Raw genomic sequence first — 16,564 nt, 5'->3', positions numbered from 1 at the left:
TTTCGTTACTACTCGCGCTTACTTGCTCTGCGACCTCGGATAGACTGGAAGCATTCGAAAAGAAACTTTCGCTCTAGAGATACACTACAGCACCATGTTAGACAATCGTGTATAATAAAAGCAGATAGAGGCATAGCATGTAGAGATGTTGACATACATTAAAAGCAGTAATGGAATGGCAAAGCCAATAATCTTGATCAGTGTTTCGAATGGCCGTTCTTGGCCAACTTCGTGAAATTTCAGCTGCCGTAGGAGGACCAGTGTTGACAGCGATACTGCGATTGGAGTTGTGGGATATAGCGACGCGGGCGCAAAGTCTAGACCGTGAGATTTAAAGAACTTGTTGATGAAAACGCTACTCCAGATGATTCGGCATAGCATGTTGATAATGTTGGCGTAGACGAGGCCTATGGCACCAAGCGGAAAGACGCGCATAAAGAGGAAAGCAGATGCGGCAAAGGCGGCTGAGAAGAGGCCCATCCAAAATGATTGGCGGTGCACCTGAGCCTCTGATGCGACGGAAGCAACAAAAGCCTCTGTAATTCCGTTGAGTCCCATGAACGGGATGTAGAAGCAGTAAGTACTAAGGACTTGGCCAGCCCCTGATCCAGTCCAGAGTTTACCTGCTACGATGGACAGAAGCGCCGGAGCCGCAAAAGGTCCAATGCTGACAATGATGGCCGATAAGAGAATGTACAGACGCAATATCGTGTGTAGGTTCTGTTTCGCCTCCTTGACAGATGAAGAGGGCTGCGACGAAGACTGGCCATTGCTGGAAGAGGGCGAAGATAACAGGCGAGAGAAGTAACTGCGACTACTCTCTTCCACGGGCTGGAAGAGAAGGCGAGCGAGAAGACTGCCGTAGTTGTTTGCCAAAGCATACACTCCTTGGGCCTCAGGATTGGAGAAGAGCGAAATGAGAAAGGTATCGCCTTGTGTGAGAAGATGCTTCACCACGCTTTGGGCCATCATGCTTCCCGCGAGATTGACTGTCGGCTTGTAGAAATACGATAGGAGAAAGACGACATTTTGGTTGGAAGCAAGTTGCTTGGGCAGGAGTGAGAATCCAGTGTTGAGCGCAAGGCGATATCCTGAGGCGAGATACACCACAAGAAGGGAGATGCCATATGAGAGCTGGCCAAGCGCAAAGGGAAGAACGCCGATATCCAGGCCCTTTCGGGACGCCCAAACGGCGGAACCAAAGACGACGGTGCAGCGAAGGAACGTGGCGATGGACTCTGCAGTTGCGCGAGTGCCGAACTGAAGACGCGTCTGCATCAGGACGAAGCAAGGCTCAGACATGAGCTCAACCATGGCAGCAATTCCATATAGCCAGAGAGACTCAACCAGCCAGGGCGTCTGAAGCGTGTCGGCCGAGGCAGATGCGAGATACATCCATCCCAAAGCCACGCTGACGATGCTGCCCAGTCCAACGGCGAGATACCCCAGATTCACCACCGCTTGTCCCTCTTGCCGCTCAGCAGCAGCAGCATCATCGTCAGTCTCATCTTCCTTGGTGTTTGCTGCTCCAGCAATGCCCTGGCGCTGGATGGCCACACGCAAGCTCTCGCGGGCGAAAAAAAGAACCGAGAGATAGAAGACTTCGAGCTGCGTAGAGAGGGCGAGAAGAGGAGCTGTGAGGAAGCGGAGCAGCAGCTGGTTGGCGACAAAGGTGACGAGACGAGATGCGACTTGGAGGATAATGAGCAGGGAGGCGCCTTTGATGACGGACGGGCTGGACTTTTGGGGCTGAGCGGGAGGGCTGCTGGCGGTGCTGTTTTTGGCTTTGGGCTCGTCTATAGGGGTTTGGGCACCCTCGTCCTTGGGAGGCGCCATCATGAGCTCATGGATGCGTGATGTGAAGATTGAAGTGATGCTGATGCTGAGACTCAGCTTGAATATCACACGTGGAGCTTTTCGAGGTTGAGCTGGCCCGTGCCTTGCGGGCTGCCGAATTAGCAGTGCGTTTAGGGGATTTAGTGGGTGGTTGCTGGATTCTAGGGAGGGTGGCCACTATAGCAGCTACCCTGGATATCATGAGAACAGCAAGATGCGTCGGCTTGGATTAGAATATCAAGGTTGTTGCATAGGGTTTTTAACATATGAGAAGAATTGATTGTATTAGAATACGATATATTTATTGTTAGTAAGTAAGATGGAATTAATCGAATGGGTTTATCTTCTCATGACCTATCCATTAAATGCTGAAACCAACTTGTTCATTATCATCCTTCGGCTTTTCGAACTACAAGTTCCATGCCATCACACAACTTGCAAGATCAAATGGAGAGGGGGCTAGAATTCCGACGGGAATTTTCCATAGCTTCTGACAGTGGCAGTAATGAAGTATGCTAAATCTATATATAGTACTGTATAGGCACATGTGTGTATGTCCAAAGTCATTTGATGGTATCGGGTGATCTCCACTGCTGCCCGCACTTGGCACTTGTTGCTATCAATGTGGCCAATAAAGACCAGCAACGATTGCCAATATGGCCTGGAATTTGGACTAGCGAAAAGCTATTCGATCACTTTTGCCTTGAATGGAAAGTTTGTTCTGCTTTTCAGACGCACACGTAAGCTAGATTCTCTTACGCTCGCATGTATGGCGTAGACATGTATCTACGCGTATGGAAATGCGAGCTGCCTGGTCCGGAGATACAACCATGTTATCTGCGTCATGGAAGCCGCCGTTGTCTGTCCCTTACGATAAGATGGCAATCTACGAGTCAGTGATTTATGAATTTCAGATTGGTGTCAAGTTATTATTTTACAACTGGCGATTTTATATCTCTAGAAGTATCGGCTGGAGAAAATGGTGCTTTCCATGTAGAACTTGTGTAAGAGGAATGCACAGATCCTTTCGTCCTGATTGACTATCCTTGTCAAGTGCCATATTGCTTTGTATACAAATTTGACGTATGGAGTTATTGGCTACATTAAAAGCAACGCTATTTAGCTTGACCGTCCTCGTAACTTACATAAAGGCACACTCTATGACCAGCCATTCGAGCTTCTTGCCGTGCAAAACTCAAACATAGCATTATAATACATAATGAACGAGACAATTTCAACACATTATACTCCTCGGCAACCAGATTCCGCGTTTGTCGACGATGACAGTCGCTGGGAGGCTGTAAAATCGCGCAATCCAAAAGCAGATGGTCTCTTCGTTTACGCTGTGCGAAGTACTGGTGTATATTCCCGTCCTACCTGCAAAGCACGCCTCGCCCATCGATTCAATACCGCCTTCTTCAAATCAAGTATCGAAGCCCAAAGTGCGGGATACCGACCGTGTAAGCGCTGTCATCCTGAAGATAGTGCTCCCATGCCGGAAGATATTGGGGTGGCCAAGATTCGTGCATTCATGAAGGCACGACCCCTTGCGGCGATGATGGAGAAGGACGGTACAATCACAATGCTGAGTCTAAGTCAAATGGCTCGCCAGGTTGGGCTATCCAAGTGGCATTTTCACCGCGAATTTAAAAAGTGTTTTGGAGTGACACCAGTCGAGTATCTCAGGATAGAGAAAGCAGCGAGACTTGCAGCTCCAACAGAAGTCCAGGAGCAGTCACTGCCTAAAGGTGGATTTCAAATTAAAAGAGGTAAGTCGTGCTTCCCATTTTTTGGGAACAAAAACAGTCTTTTTTGTGATTAGAGCGAGCAAGGATCGTTCTTTGGCTGCGTATCAAGAGGCGCTGACGAGCCATAGAGCACGAGCATCTAGATAGACTCGACACGACATAAGAGTAACCAACTCCGTTTCAATGCGGGATGCAATTCTTGTTGCTCACCTTAAAAATTTAATCAGAGAGCAAAGAGTCGCGATGACTCAATTAGAGTGGGCGAAACAGGAGATGCTGATTGCAAATCCGTATACATTATTGAAGAAAGGCTTATAATTACATTGAAACCATCAGTATAGACAAGACGCATAATCGTATTAATATACCATCAAATAGTACCTCAAAAGCATCATCAAGGTTGTTTTTCGTATTTCCTCTTGGCTTTGAGCATGATAATAGTTCTTCATACCAATCATCCAGGATGTTTTATGTAATTGATGAAGAAAAGCAATGGAGACATCCAATGACATACAAAACAGCGCCCAAGCCGCCGCGGGGACGCGCAATGCAAACATGTCTTCCCGACTTTTTAATATAAAACCAGTATTACAAAATGCCGGGTTTTCTCACTTGAGTCGCATGTGATTCAATTATCTAATAAAATAGCAATTTGTGCAATGAAATGTCGACGCTCCTCCGAGCAAGTCTGCGGCATCCCGAAGTGCTACCCCGTCCGTTGTACATGCATATACTCAAAACGCATACCCCGCAACTCGTTTTCGTTTGGTATTCCCCAAACTTCCAATGAACAATAGAGAATCTTGAATAATCCGGCTTATGACGAGTTGCGTGACGTTTGCCACGGAAGCTCATGAGGCAAACATGTTGCGATGCTACAAGACCTCTCAGTGTGAACAGACATAAAAGGGCGTGAATACCCTCTCCTTCCGTTTCTTTTTCTTTCTCAACAAACACTCAAGACAATCATCTACAATCGGCATTCTTGAAAACTTTCTTCCTATACATCTTGCCAAAGATAATACTCCATCAAGCAACCATGGCTTCGGAATATACCATCAACGCTAGAAGTGCCGTTGCTGCTGTAGCTGCATCTTCTAAATCTTTCAGGATTTACTTCCAAGATACGAAAAATGGCATCCGTGAAGGGGTCTACAATGATGGAAAGTGGACTGTTTCTGGCAAGGCCATCTTTCATGCCAGACGACTCAGTCCTCTTTCCGCTGTCAGCTGGGACGGGGGAAGCCAGGTGAGATGATACTCTGTCCTCTTACATGAACTCAATCATTGACAATCAGATGAAGATTCGTATCTACAGCATATCCGAGGATGGATTGCTTGAAGAGTGGTGCAACGGCAGTGGAGGGCAATGGGTTCCAGGCTATCTTACAAAACTCAAGGTTCAGACTGCTCCAAACTCTTCTGTTGCTGCTGTTAACTGGGATGGGACGAATATTCGTGTGTACTGCCAAGGTAAGGATACAACAGAACGCTCAATTGGCAATGTTTGAAAGGCAGCCTCTTTCTAACACTTGAGTAAAAGAATCTTCCAACGCTATCCAAGAATACTGCGTCGGAGATCCTTGGAAGAAGGGTGCAACGCTCCCAGTCGCTGATGTAGGATCCAACCTGGCAGCTGTGTCCTGGACACAGAAGGGTAAACCCCATCTACGAGTTTATTACCAAACTGAAGATCTTTCCGTTCAGGAGCATTGCTATGACAATGGCTGGAGCAAGGGTAAGTTTAAGCACTGTATCGCTTTCGTGGTCGCATATTAATAGTGGGATTTCTTAGGCGGCTTCAACCCAGGTGTGGCACTGAAGAACACTGCCATAGCTGCCACTGCGTGGAATGACTCTGGAGTGCAGCTCCGTATTTATTCGCAAGATAGCTATGGGCTACTTAGAGGTTATAAATGGTCTGGCTCATGGGAGAAAACGGGGTTTAGTAGCTCTGTGCCGGTTGGCACTCACATGGTTGCGGTGAACTGGCACGATGGGAAGATTCTCAAAATTTACTATCAGTCGGAGGATGGGACCATCTGGGAAGAGAGTGATGATGGTACAAAGAAACAGGTTGCGTAGGCTATACGGTCCAGTACCAATTAGTTCGCCAAAGTTTGATCAGAATATCCCAGCTATAAGAATGTACCACGTCTCAAGTCTTCGGGATAACAGATAACCCTAGCTTCTCTATTGCTTCGTTGCTTATGTTGACATCTATTTAATCATATTAATGGTGTTTAAGAGCCGTGGCGGAAGGGGCTTAGAGCTAGCCGGATAATTCACATTCCCCAATGGTATCGAGGTGGTAAACGCTTGTTTACTCATAGGCCATCTATATCCGCTTCCTAGTTCCTGAAGAGAAACGTTATGTAGGGGATGAGCTGATCTTCACCATGTATTACAAGCTAATAGTCACAGGCTTACTATGAATAGTGATACTCTGAGATAGGGATAGCGAATATCTGTTGATCGATCTCGTTTCTCCTTTTACAAGAGAATATTCCAGTGGTGCCCTGTAATTACTGTCAGCGTTTTGCCGATCAACCACGACAAGGTCATTAAACACGAGTGGAGAAGGAAGATGCCGAAATACCATGCTGACTGAATATGGTAGGTGTCGGAAAATTTACGAGCCTCGGAAATGTCGGATCAAGATGAGCTAATGCAGAGATCCCAAACATTCTAGAAACCGTGAAAGAAAGATGGCCATACCGACGAGTGCTCGGCTACCATCGCGACTTGCGTGCAAAAGGATGCTCGTATAATACCAGTGTAACGTAATATTATGGGACACTTCAAATGAGCTGAGCCTCCAAGCCTGCCGAAATCACTCATACCCCTATCCCCCATCAGCTCTATGAATTGCCATGACTCTTTCCCTCGGTAGTCATTACAACACAGAATTGAAGTCTGCGTTTCTTCACTTCACCCGGCTACTAGCCATTTCGGCTCTTGAAAAGTCAAGGCCTACATACCCATATTTCCATGCACAACGGCAGCCTTACTCTTCTCTCCATTGCCTCCATTGATCGACGGGTGGCAACAGCTGAGACAAAGCTGATCAGCTCCAAGCAAACCTTTCTCCAGGCCCACAATCTTACTCATAAATACTACGGCATGGCTCCCTTTGCGCGCAAAAAGGAAGGGCCTGACTCGCGTGTACGAATCAGTCTGCAGCTTCTACTAGTTAAGCGTCTGTCGGCTACCACTCAAAACACACCCGTCTCCTTTTGGCTATATTCTAGTGTTTTTTCACAAGGCCAACTTCACTCCATCCCTATTCAACCCGAAGAATCAGGGGTGATCTCCATGGAGAAAACGTGGCTGTCCCAAACGGTGATCCAACGGGAACGCTCCCGGAGGTTCTCTAGTCAACTTGTGGAGAGCTTAGAAAATAGCTAAATTAGCAGCCTACCTAGACTTTGTCAGATGTAGAGTGACCGGTCTGCCGGAACAGTGTCCTAGTTTGCCGAGGACCGCCGCTTGTTAAGTGCGAGCGACCCAGTGTAAGATCAGAGTTTTATACTGCTGCCTGTTGAGTTTATGGGCTTATGGGGGCTGCGGGTACTGCTATTCCGGGGAATGGGAATGTGGCTGGTCTAAGAAGCTTGGTTGGCTAGCTTCGTCTGATGGAATCAGGCTTTTGGAAGGTTGAGCATCAGACGACAATTAGACGATCCGCACTACTGTCGCTCTTGGTAGGCTAATGGCTGTCGCTGAGAAGAAATGATGGAGAGTAGTGCAAATGCCGTCCGGCTTAAGAGAGTCATTGCAGTTTGACGGGACATTTTTAGATGAGCAGATGCCTTTAAAGGAAATCGCCAGATCAATAGCTCAAAACTGTTGCTTGGAGATTTATTTGAGTGCTGCTATCAGCATGTACACGGCAAGAGGCGTGTTGTACTCTTCAGGGTGCACTGGGATATACCAACAGAGTTCGTGTTCGTTGGATGTATCATAGTGCTATGCTACGATAAATTACTGGCGTCCAGTTGCCACTTTTCATCTTCCAAAAAAGCCTTCAGACGGCCATCCAGCCACTTCAAGTCCTGTTTGCTCACGCCTGGACCGCCCGCCCTAGAAAGAAGTCTCAATTAGTTTCTCTTGTAAATCTCATACCGAGCTATTCGACTATCGAAAACGTACCAGTGACCCCAAATGGATGGGAATGGAATACACGCCCCAATGCCTTTAGTCATGTTTTGTACCTCATATTCCGAGTCCTCAGGAGGAAAGTACAGGTCTGTCTTGCCAGGTAGGACTAGCGTTTTGGCCTTGATACTCTTCATAGCTAGCTCAAAGTCTTTATTATACGGTTCTTGATCTGAGCAATCAGCAGCCTGCCATGTGTGAAGCATAGTGAGCAAGTTCTCGGGGTCTACATAGGAGTTAGCAAGTATAACATTTGCAGCAATTGACCCTCGGACAAACCTTTGGAAAGAGCCCATGACTCCCAGAAATTGACCATAAAATCCTCAAGGTTCTTGTATCCCAGTTCTGTCTCATACACGGCAGAACGATAAAAGGCTTGGCTGAATCCCCACCCTGCATATACTCGACCAAACGCCTTCAGCCCGGAGACTTTCTCTTCTTCAGTCCACACCCGGTACGTCTTAGCCAACTCACCAGCTGCGCTACCAGCCGATGAGGTCCCTTTAGCAGCAAGTAGTGCGCTCTTGACGCCTTCGAGAAAGACTTGGTTGTGCAGCGAGGTGCGAGCACTTCCGCAGAAGGGAACGCCCAGATCCATAAAGTCGGGATATTGGGTCAGCCATTGGTAGGTTTGTCCAGCACCCAAGCTCCAGCCCAGAACCATCCGTGCGTGCTTGATGCCCAGGCCCTCGGTTACCAGTCGGTATTGTGCCGTAACATTATCCTTGACAGTGATATTGGGGAACGGCTTGAGTGGAGATTCTCGAGGAATATTGGATGGACTACTGGACTGTCCATTCCCAAAAACGGCTGGGATGATGATGAAGTACCGACGGGGATCGAGGACTTTGTCTTCGCCAATAAGCCATTCGTTGTCAGAGATTAGGCCGCTGAACCAAGAGGGGTAAATGATGGCGGGGGGAGGATGAATGACCAAACGTCTTGTAGGCGATGAATGCATTTGGAATGGTCTCGCCTGAAACGAGCTTGAAGTCTCCCAGCGGAAAGGTCTTGTAGTCTACTTCGCTACCCATGGTTGTTACTACTAGTTGAGTCTGATATGGACAAATTTCAGATATTGGTAGAAAACATCACGAGAACTGCGAGCAGATGCAGCTTTATTAGTTCCGAATAGCGGCCGATGAATGCCGATTGAAGGCGCTGTGCATTCAGTTTCGTCATGATAAGACATCTCGACTGCGTTGGGTCGGATAATGAATGCTACCCCAATTGATAAAGTGAGGGGAAGCGGCTTGAGGCGTTTGGACTACACGTGATGCAGTGCTAACGATGCATCTGCTATCTGCTCGATAGCAGCGCTATTAGTAAGTGATCTGCAACCCAGTCGCTCTAGAATCTCGGGTCTTGATGCAACAGATTGATATAAAAGCTGCGATGATAACGATTGTGGTGGCATATATCGGTTCGCCTCGATGGCTCTCCACATGCATGCATGCAGATAGGGTCCTACTTTGCCAGATAGCGGCCATGGTCTAAAACGAAGTTGATAACTCATTTGGTAGCTTTAACTGAGTCTGATCTAGCGACGTTTTTGTCATTTCAAACCAAAGAATTCATTAACTTTTCAACACTTTTTGTTGACAGAATCTTCTACGACCGGTCAATGGTGATGATTCTCACTCAGCGTCAAATCTCCCGGTCGGTCCGTCCCGTCAGCAACCACTACAAGAATTCGGCTGGCTTCACAGGCTCACATCACATAATGTGACCGATGTGCCGAGCCATAAGCTGACAGATGAGAAACTCTCTTCATTACAGAGCTTATGCCCCTATAACATTAGACTCTTCTGCTTCCTCAGCATCCCAGCTTCTGCTCAATCTAGTGCTTCGTAGCGCGGGCCGAGTCGAGAGCCCGTGGCGGCGCCGCGCCTGATGGTGCTGACGATACAGGCCTTTTAGTGCACAATGCAGCTTTCCTGCTGCTGCTACGCCGTAGTCGTACTGGTATTCCGCCTCTGCGGGTTGGTAGTGCCATCCTACGGCAATCTAGAAGGGCGGAATGGAACAATGAAACGTGGGATCCCTCGTTGACTTGCCTCTGCTCAAGACATTTGAACCCTGCTGAATAATGCCACTCTAGCAGGGGAGTGTCGGTGCTGTTGGCCGAGCAGGAAGACGCAAAAGAATGCGCGCACTGAGGCAGGCCTGCTGCTCCTGTTCTAGGGTGACATGCGATGCCACACCACAGAAAGGAAATGAATGTTTGAAACTGGCCATGGCAACAAGGTTGGACAAGCTTCGCTGTAGAGTGTTTTGCTTTGAAGATGGTGGCCTCACATCGCAACAGCCTCAAGCGTCTTAGCGCCAAGTATACGTTTATATCAGAGGTGTTTGTCCCAGAGAAGCGTCCGAGACTCAGCCTCTGGACGATGGCTTGAGGGACGGGTTGGAGAAGAAAGAAAGAGTGAGTGGGGTTAATATAATTTATACGGAGCCCTCCGCGTTGGATTCAGATGCTCGCAGGCAGCGATGTGAATTGTGGTGTTGTCAATTCAATGTCCTCGGCGTGGTGCTATTGGTGCAAATATATACTCCAAATGGTTACGTCGTATTTGTCGAGGTTTACAATGATACCGTCATGCTGCGTGGCAACTCAAGGCAGATGCAGAAAAGAATTCCAGACAAGCAATCCAGCGGCGTAGATGCTATTTCTCCGCAGTTCATGTCATCTGCAAGTCGTGTGAGTGGACACCGCCGAGTAGCGGCCCTGGAGTTGATGAAGCGGGATGCAGCCAGAACCAGAACTGGCCCGAATGTTGGGGCGGATACACACCTCTTTCGTTTTCTCTTTGAGCCGAATCCCAAGCGGCCAACCTGCTGTAGGATTCCGATGTGGGCTGACGGGGCACACCTCTGTTAGGTGCGTTGAGCAGCCGTTTGATGAAGAGCAACTTGGGCTCAGCCAACGGGGGGCCGCAAGGCTGTCATTGGCGAATTCTACGAGAAACGAATTTCAAGACAATCTTACGCAGGCGTCTTTGGCACCTTGGCACGATGCTGTTGGCGGTGGCTGCGGAGCCCTGTCACCCACGATATATTGTCCAATTTCCCTGCCATGTGTACGAGACGCTGTGCACAGACGCCGTGAGCTACTAATTTAGAGCATGTATAGTCTACAAAGTAGCTCTAGCATACAATAGCAGTGGTAAGAGTACTTGTAATATAGTGGGAGGAGACCCCCAGATATAGACCACGATAGTGATGGTGGCGATGCTCTGATGCACGGCGTAACGGGCAGGGAGGCTTGCATGGCAGGGCCTCTCTATCTGCTGCATCTGACAGTCAGCTTTTGACCGATCCATCACTATGGGATAATCCTGAACAGCTGGGCTAGCCTCACAATGGCCTAGCAAACTTGCTCTGTGCCATGCCAGTACAATACCAGTAATCCATGGTCCGTAATCATGGCTCTCACAACTCTGCACATACAACTCTGCACTCGCACTTACACCACAAGCACAGAGCACTATTGGCTCTCTTATATATCGGAGCAGCTAAACGGGCGGGCTGGCGGGGAAGTCCCCTTTGGATGGAGTTTGATGGAGATGACCTGAGCTTTGGGGACGCGCCCCGGCCTCTGCAAAACGCAATGGAACACATACGAAGCACTAGAGGCCACTTCCACTAGTAGTAGGCCGAGGACAGAGAGGATAGTGCCTCTTCTAGTGTGTTGTTAGTCCTGGCTCCCACGCAGGCCGTGATACCCACCTGCATGTGAAGCTGCCGCTAATAAGCAAAACGCCACGTTCTGCTCCCGACAGCCACAGCACGGTAGATACGTAATAGTGCGGCCCGGTGAAATGAAGGGGACGCTGAAATTAAAGAAAATTTTTCTCTGCCTTGCATTTGGGAATCCGCGGCGTAGTGGTCTGCGGATGTAGCCGGGCCAGGTGTCTGGGCCAAGCCATTATACCAGTTCAAAGTAGAAGATGCATCTAAGACAGCCGACTGAAGATCCCATTGACCGGGCACATGTGAATGCTACCCCGGTGCCATGGCCCCAGTGATGAGTAAAGTCGAAGCAGTCCATAGAATCCTTGCAGACCAGTACAGTGCATATACATGTAATGCTTTATACGAGTATCCGTACCTGGGCTCTTGATAGTCTGCGCGACCGGACTGTTTAGAGCAGGTACTTTGCTGGGTGGCCTGACTCGAGATGGTTTGCTAGCAATCATTGGCGTCACGTTATCAAATTCTGCGATTCCTCAGTACAGGGCTGACCGGTTACGCGCGGGAGACAATGAGAAGAGCATGGATTCCCTTCACCCATGGCTCGCTTCGGCTGTCGTCTTTTTCGTCTCTCCGCTTCTGTCTCTGGAATTCACTGTAAGGCACCAGGTGAGCTATCGTTTCACCAGCCTTCTGTGACAGGATGGCTGCAAACACAACGGTTGTGTGGAGGACAAGGCCGGCACGAAGGAGGGCAGATCCGCGGTCGTCACATCCGCAATGCGCCAGTAGCAGCGCATCTCGCTCCTAGACCTTTTCACCCTCCAGGGGGCTGGTCTCTGAATAGCTGTCAGACAAGACGACGAGCCGCTGCCACTGGTCCTACAGCCTTGCATCGCCACTCTTTTGTACGACCGTGATTTCATCCTCTTCATGGCCCAGGCAACAAGTACTTGTAAGCTAGGGCAGGCGGCTGGAGAGCGAGACCCCGGAAAGCAGCTGATGGACCACCCTGGTTGGCCGGCTGAATCGTCAACGCTTGACCGGTCCCTCCACGGAAGAGAGGCCACCCCACAAGCCGCCTGCTGGACCTCGCTGGTGCGGAGAGAACCTGGAAGTTGGTGCTGCTCGGCCTGGCTGCTGTGCTTAGAAGACACATGTTTGATACTTTGTCCTATACTCGATAGAACGCCGCCGTCAATGCATGACTGCTGTCCGCGGCAGGCTTCCGTGGCGCCGGAATGACCTGAGAAGACTGCTAGGCCAGTTCCTGAAACGACAAGAGTTCGTGATGGACGTGTAGCCGAGTGTTTGCAACAGGAAAGCGATCTACGTGTGCCTCCACGCATGAACTACACGCTGAGCTCTGCATGTCTCACTCACTCACTCACTCACTCACACACACATTCTAGGTATTGTGTCACTCGACGCTGCTGCAGGGCCCTCGCAAAATGGGCACTGGCTGGACTTGGTTCCCTCATCGGGTAAAAAGCAACATGCCCAGAGAGCGAGCCCCCGGGTGAACTGGCGCCAGGGGTCCCGCCAAAGGCCTGCCTGCACCTATTAAAAACCTACGCAGCCCTTGTCTCCGGCCAATTGGGTTTTGGGCTGGCCTAGTGGCGTTGTGGCGTCTGGGCGAGCGAAATTGGGGCCCCGACTGGAGGGTCTGGAGAGCAGCCATCGCCAGAATCACTTCCCCATACGGAGCTCACCACCAATCTTCATACATATTGGACATGGGTCCCGTAGCGTCCCCATCAGGCCTCTCCATTTCCATTCAAGCACCGCCAGCTTCGTGTGCTATAGTCTGCTACCGACTCTTCTTAGCGGAGGATGCGCTCTCGGTCCGGTTTTTTTCCCCAAGCTATCGGCTGTTCCAGTCCACGGCTGGCTTAGACACCATCCGTTGAAGCTTTTCTGTTTTTTTCATTTATTTTCGTTTGACAATCTCCTTCGACAGCAGCTATTGCTGCCACTTTACCCTTCACAACCAGGAAGACGCCTTTTTGCCTCAGGAGCCTGTCCCTGCTGCCACTCGTTGTTGCGAGCCACCCTCTTGGAAGCCACCCTGGTCGAGCTGTCAACACCGTCGCTTTTCCAGCCAGGAAGACACTCCCCTCTTCTTCAGCTCCTACTGGAACCTGAGTCGCCAAGCGAGAAACTATTACTTGTCATTTCCTCCCCGTGAAATAGTCCAGCCACTTTTCGAAACCTTCGTCTTCCGCCATCACCCGTTTGTTCAACCCCGCGGGGAAAACAAGACAACTCTCTCTTCTCTTTTCTTGCTACACCACCTCGGCCTGTTTATCCGCTATCAAGGTCCCACCGCCGAAATCACCCCCAGCCCAGCCAACAAACATGGAGCCTCCTCCGTTTGCTACAGATCTGGATCGGATAGCGTGAGTCTGCCTCATCCCCCTTTACTGTTTAGCCTTGAGACTTGATCTGGGGCTCGACCGGTCTGGTCAAACCACGCCGGTAGCCTACGCTACCTATTCGAACCGCAGGGATCCATGAGGCTAATGCAGTTGCTTTTTTTCTTTATAATCCAGTGAGACCCTGCGTCGTATTGACACTGGTGGTTCAACCCAATTGTCCCGGCATAATGCCACATCATTTGACCCCAGCAGAGATATTCAAAGGAACTCAGACATCATGAACACAGAACCTCGCTATCACGCGGCTACTCGCGACTTCCCTGTGCCTCCCCCGTCCAAGGGCGAGGCCGTCGCGCAATGGCTTGAGGAGAGCGACGACGTCGTCGAGCAATACCACATGCCCTTGCAGAGAGATTCAAGAGGATCTCTGCCCCGTCGCCCGCCGTCCAGGGATCGGCCCTTGACTGGTCGACGAGAATCGCTAAACTCACAACGCAAGTTGTCCAACGCATCATCCAGCTACTACGCCTCAGGATATAGCCTCTATCCTGCTCCTTCAAAGCCCTTGCCGGCAATTCCTCCTCCTAAAACCGCCACTCACCGGGTGCCCTCTCGAGATTCCTCAGATAGGTCGTCCATCAGCACCCACCGCTCCTCTCAAGTTTCGCAAACCGCCTCCACTCCAGATGCCACCACCGTCAGCTTCTCGCCGCCACCTCGCCGTAACAACAGATTCCCTGCCAGTTTCTACAAACCCCCAGATCCCTCCGAAGCTCTTCCTCCACCTCGGCGGTCGTCTCGCCCAGCTGAAGTTGTCTTCTGGAAGCTCCTTCAGTCAGACGACAAGAAGAATGGCCCTATCCATTTCCTGGACATGTCTTCCACTCTCTCCACCATAGCGACCAAGCACGGAAACAACATCATCAAGGTCTGGTCAACGGCCGGAGGAACTGTGCAGCAAGTTATCAAGTTTACCTCTTACACGGCAGCGCAGTCCCGCTCTCGCGAGTATCTCATTCGCAGTCACGCTATTCTTGCAGAGCCCACCAATCTCATTGCTATTGCCACCCGCTTTGGCAGATACATTGAGATCTGGAACTGGGCCAAGAAGAAGTGCCTGCAGTCAATTGATGATGCTGATCGTTGGACATCTGCCCAAATCGAGTCATATGATGGAGCCTTGTGCTCCTTGGCCATCTATGGCGGCGAAAAGAACGTCATTGATCTCTACAAGGCGACGCCGGAGAAGAAGCCCTTTGTCAAGTCGCGAACCATCAACCTAAATCACGTTGAACTACCATTCATGCCTCAGTACCCAGAACTCGCACTATCAACGACGAGCCCTCTACTGGTCATTGCTGCTGGACCACGTCCTCCACGTCAAGGCCATCCTCCCCCTGAAAAGGAGACGCTCTTAGTTGCGTGGGACACCACCGAGGGCCAAAACAAGCCATACCGAATCGCCAGGCCATGGCAACACAAGGAACTGGACACAGCCATTCCGTGTGACTTGGTCACCTACGGAAGCGCTGTCGTGTCCATCTGGATTCCCGCGTCTTTCCGCGCTGTTCCCGCTACAAATGGTGGCTCTGGTTTCAATCTCAGTCCCGTCGCTGTCCCTTACCGATATGTCCTGGTCTGGGATCTTGCAGCCAACTCCACGCGAACTTTTGGCATTCCCAACACGATTTCGTGCGTGTCGCCGGATTGTCGCTTTGTAGCCTATGTCTCCGCCACCGGAACCGACATTGGCGCTCGAGGCAGCATTGTCATTCTGGATGTCATGACTGGCAAGGAGGTTTGGAGCTGGCCAGATCCAGAGGCATTGGCGATTGACTACACTCCCCGCCCCGGATTCGAACAGTTCGATGACCTTTCGCGAGTTTCAGAGCTCTGCTTCTCTGCAGATGGAAAATTCTTGAACGTTGGTGATTTGGAGGGCCATGTCGGCATGTATGAGTTGCGCGAGTCTACGGGAGACAGACTACAGCTTCACATGATTTAGTGAGAGCGCGAAAGAAGAAGAGAAAAAAAAACTTATGAAACTATTTTTTTACGATATGGGACTTGGGAAATATCTTGTTTTTTATGAAGCTATGCTTGGTCGCAATGAACTTTTCACTATGTTTCTATACTTGGACGACCGAGGAGGGAGGTATAAGCTGTAACAATAATATCAGATACCACGGGTTCAAATTGGCTACTACAACAATTTAATATTCTCTGACGATTATCCTGCATTTGCTCAGTGAAATATGTAAAGATGATGAAAACCTTTGAAGCGTCAACATTTTGGACGCAAAAGTTGTTAGGTCAATTTTCTAGCTGAGGGCTTCGTTTTTTTATGAAGTGAAACTGATTACGATGTCAACTTTGTTGTCAAATTCTTTTCCTCCATCTCGGATCTTTAGAAACACAACAAATGGTGTTTTGCGTGTTACCCGCTTGTAGAAATTGCTATACTCCCACCATCTGCAGAAATTAGGCTCCACCCAAGCTCCAAACGTTTTTCTACGCCCCATCGTGATTCCCCCCACGATTTCTGATGGCGATCTTGATAACACTAATAGAAAGCGCCTAGGAAAAGGTTAGTAGGTTGTGAGCTGTAATTTTGCCTTTGCGGGATGGACAAAGGACGGCGATCCGATCATGGCTGCGGGCGATCAATGAGATGGTTATTTGCAGCCACGTGTGTGCCGGGGTTTGGGAGCTTACGGGTCCACTGCCCTGGCTAGGTTCTTTTGCTTGTTT

At 49.7% G+C, this 16,564-nt stretch overlaps 5 protein-coding genes across 5 annotated transcripts; 3 read left to right on the top strand and 2 right to left on the bottom strand.

Annotated features, from left to right (window-relative positions):
* Positions 1-8: 8 nt before the first annotated feature.
* TrAtP1_009067 (uncharacterized protein) lies at positions 9-1,839 on the bottom strand (the record flags this gene model as incomplete). The annotated part of the gene is made up of 2 exons (XM_066114148.1): positions 9-84; positions 158-1,839. 2 exons carry the CDS (start codon positions 1,837-1,839, stop codon positions 9-11), a joined length of 1,758 nt encoding a protein of 585 aa, XP_065970241.1.
* Positions 1,840-3,055: 1,216 nt separating this feature from the next.
* Positions 3,056-3,747, top strand: TrAtP1_009066 (uncharacterized protein; the record flags this gene model as incomplete). Its single annotated transcript, XM_014087211.2, has 2 exons — positions 3,056-3,605; positions 3,713-3,747. 2 exons carry the CDS (start codon positions 3,056-3,058, stop codon positions 3,745-3,747), a joined length of 585 nt encoding a protein of 194 aa, XP_013942686.2.
* An 876-nt stretch (positions 3,748-4,623) lies between these two features.
* Positions 4,624-5,669, top strand: TrAtP1_009065 (uncharacterized protein; the record flags this gene model as incomplete). The annotated part of the gene is made up of 4 exons (XM_066114147.1): positions 4,624-4,833; positions 4,889-5,057; positions 5,128-5,322; positions 5,380-5,669. 4 exons carry the CDS (start codon positions 4,624-4,626, stop codon positions 5,667-5,669), a joined length of 864 nt encoding a protein of 287 aa, XP_065970240.1.
* A 1,116-nt stretch (positions 5,670-6,785) lies between these two features.
* Positions 6,786-8,938, bottom strand: TrAtP1_009064 (uncharacterized protein). The gene is made up of 3 exons (XM_014087209.2): positions 8,022-8,938; positions 7,737-7,968; positions 6,786-7,667 (listed from the first exon to the last, which is right to left on the bottom strand). The coding sequence occupies exons 1-3, from the start codon at positions 8,701-8,703 to the stop codon at positions 7,559-7,561; spliced, it is 1,023 nt and encodes a 340-aa protein (XP_013942684.2). The 5' UTR covers positions 8,704-8,938; the 3' UTR covers positions 6,786-7,558.
* A 2,967-nt stretch (positions 8,939-11,905) lies between these two features.
* Positions 11,906-16,023, top strand: TrAtP1_009063 (uncharacterized protein). Its single transcript, XM_066114146.1, has 2 exons — positions 11,906-13,834; positions 13,988-16,023. Exons 1-2 carry the CDS (start codon positions 13,794-13,796, stop codon positions 15,816-15,818), a joined length of 1,872 nt encoding a protein of 623 aa, XP_065970239.1. The 5' UTR covers positions 11,906-13,793; the 3' UTR covers positions 15,819-16,023.
* The last annotated feature ends 541 nt before the right edge of the window (positions 16,024-16,564 follow it).

This window comes from Trichoderma atroviride, chromosome 4 (genome assembly GCF_020647795.1).
Source record: "Trichoderma atroviride chromosome 4, complete sequence".
Taxonomy (NCBI): Eukaryota; Fungi; Ascomycota; class Sordariomycetes; order Hypocreales; family Hypocreaceae; genus Trichoderma; species Trichoderma atroviride.
Note: the sequence above shows the minus strand (reverse complement) of the source record. Positions and strands in the feature narration are given on the sequence as shown.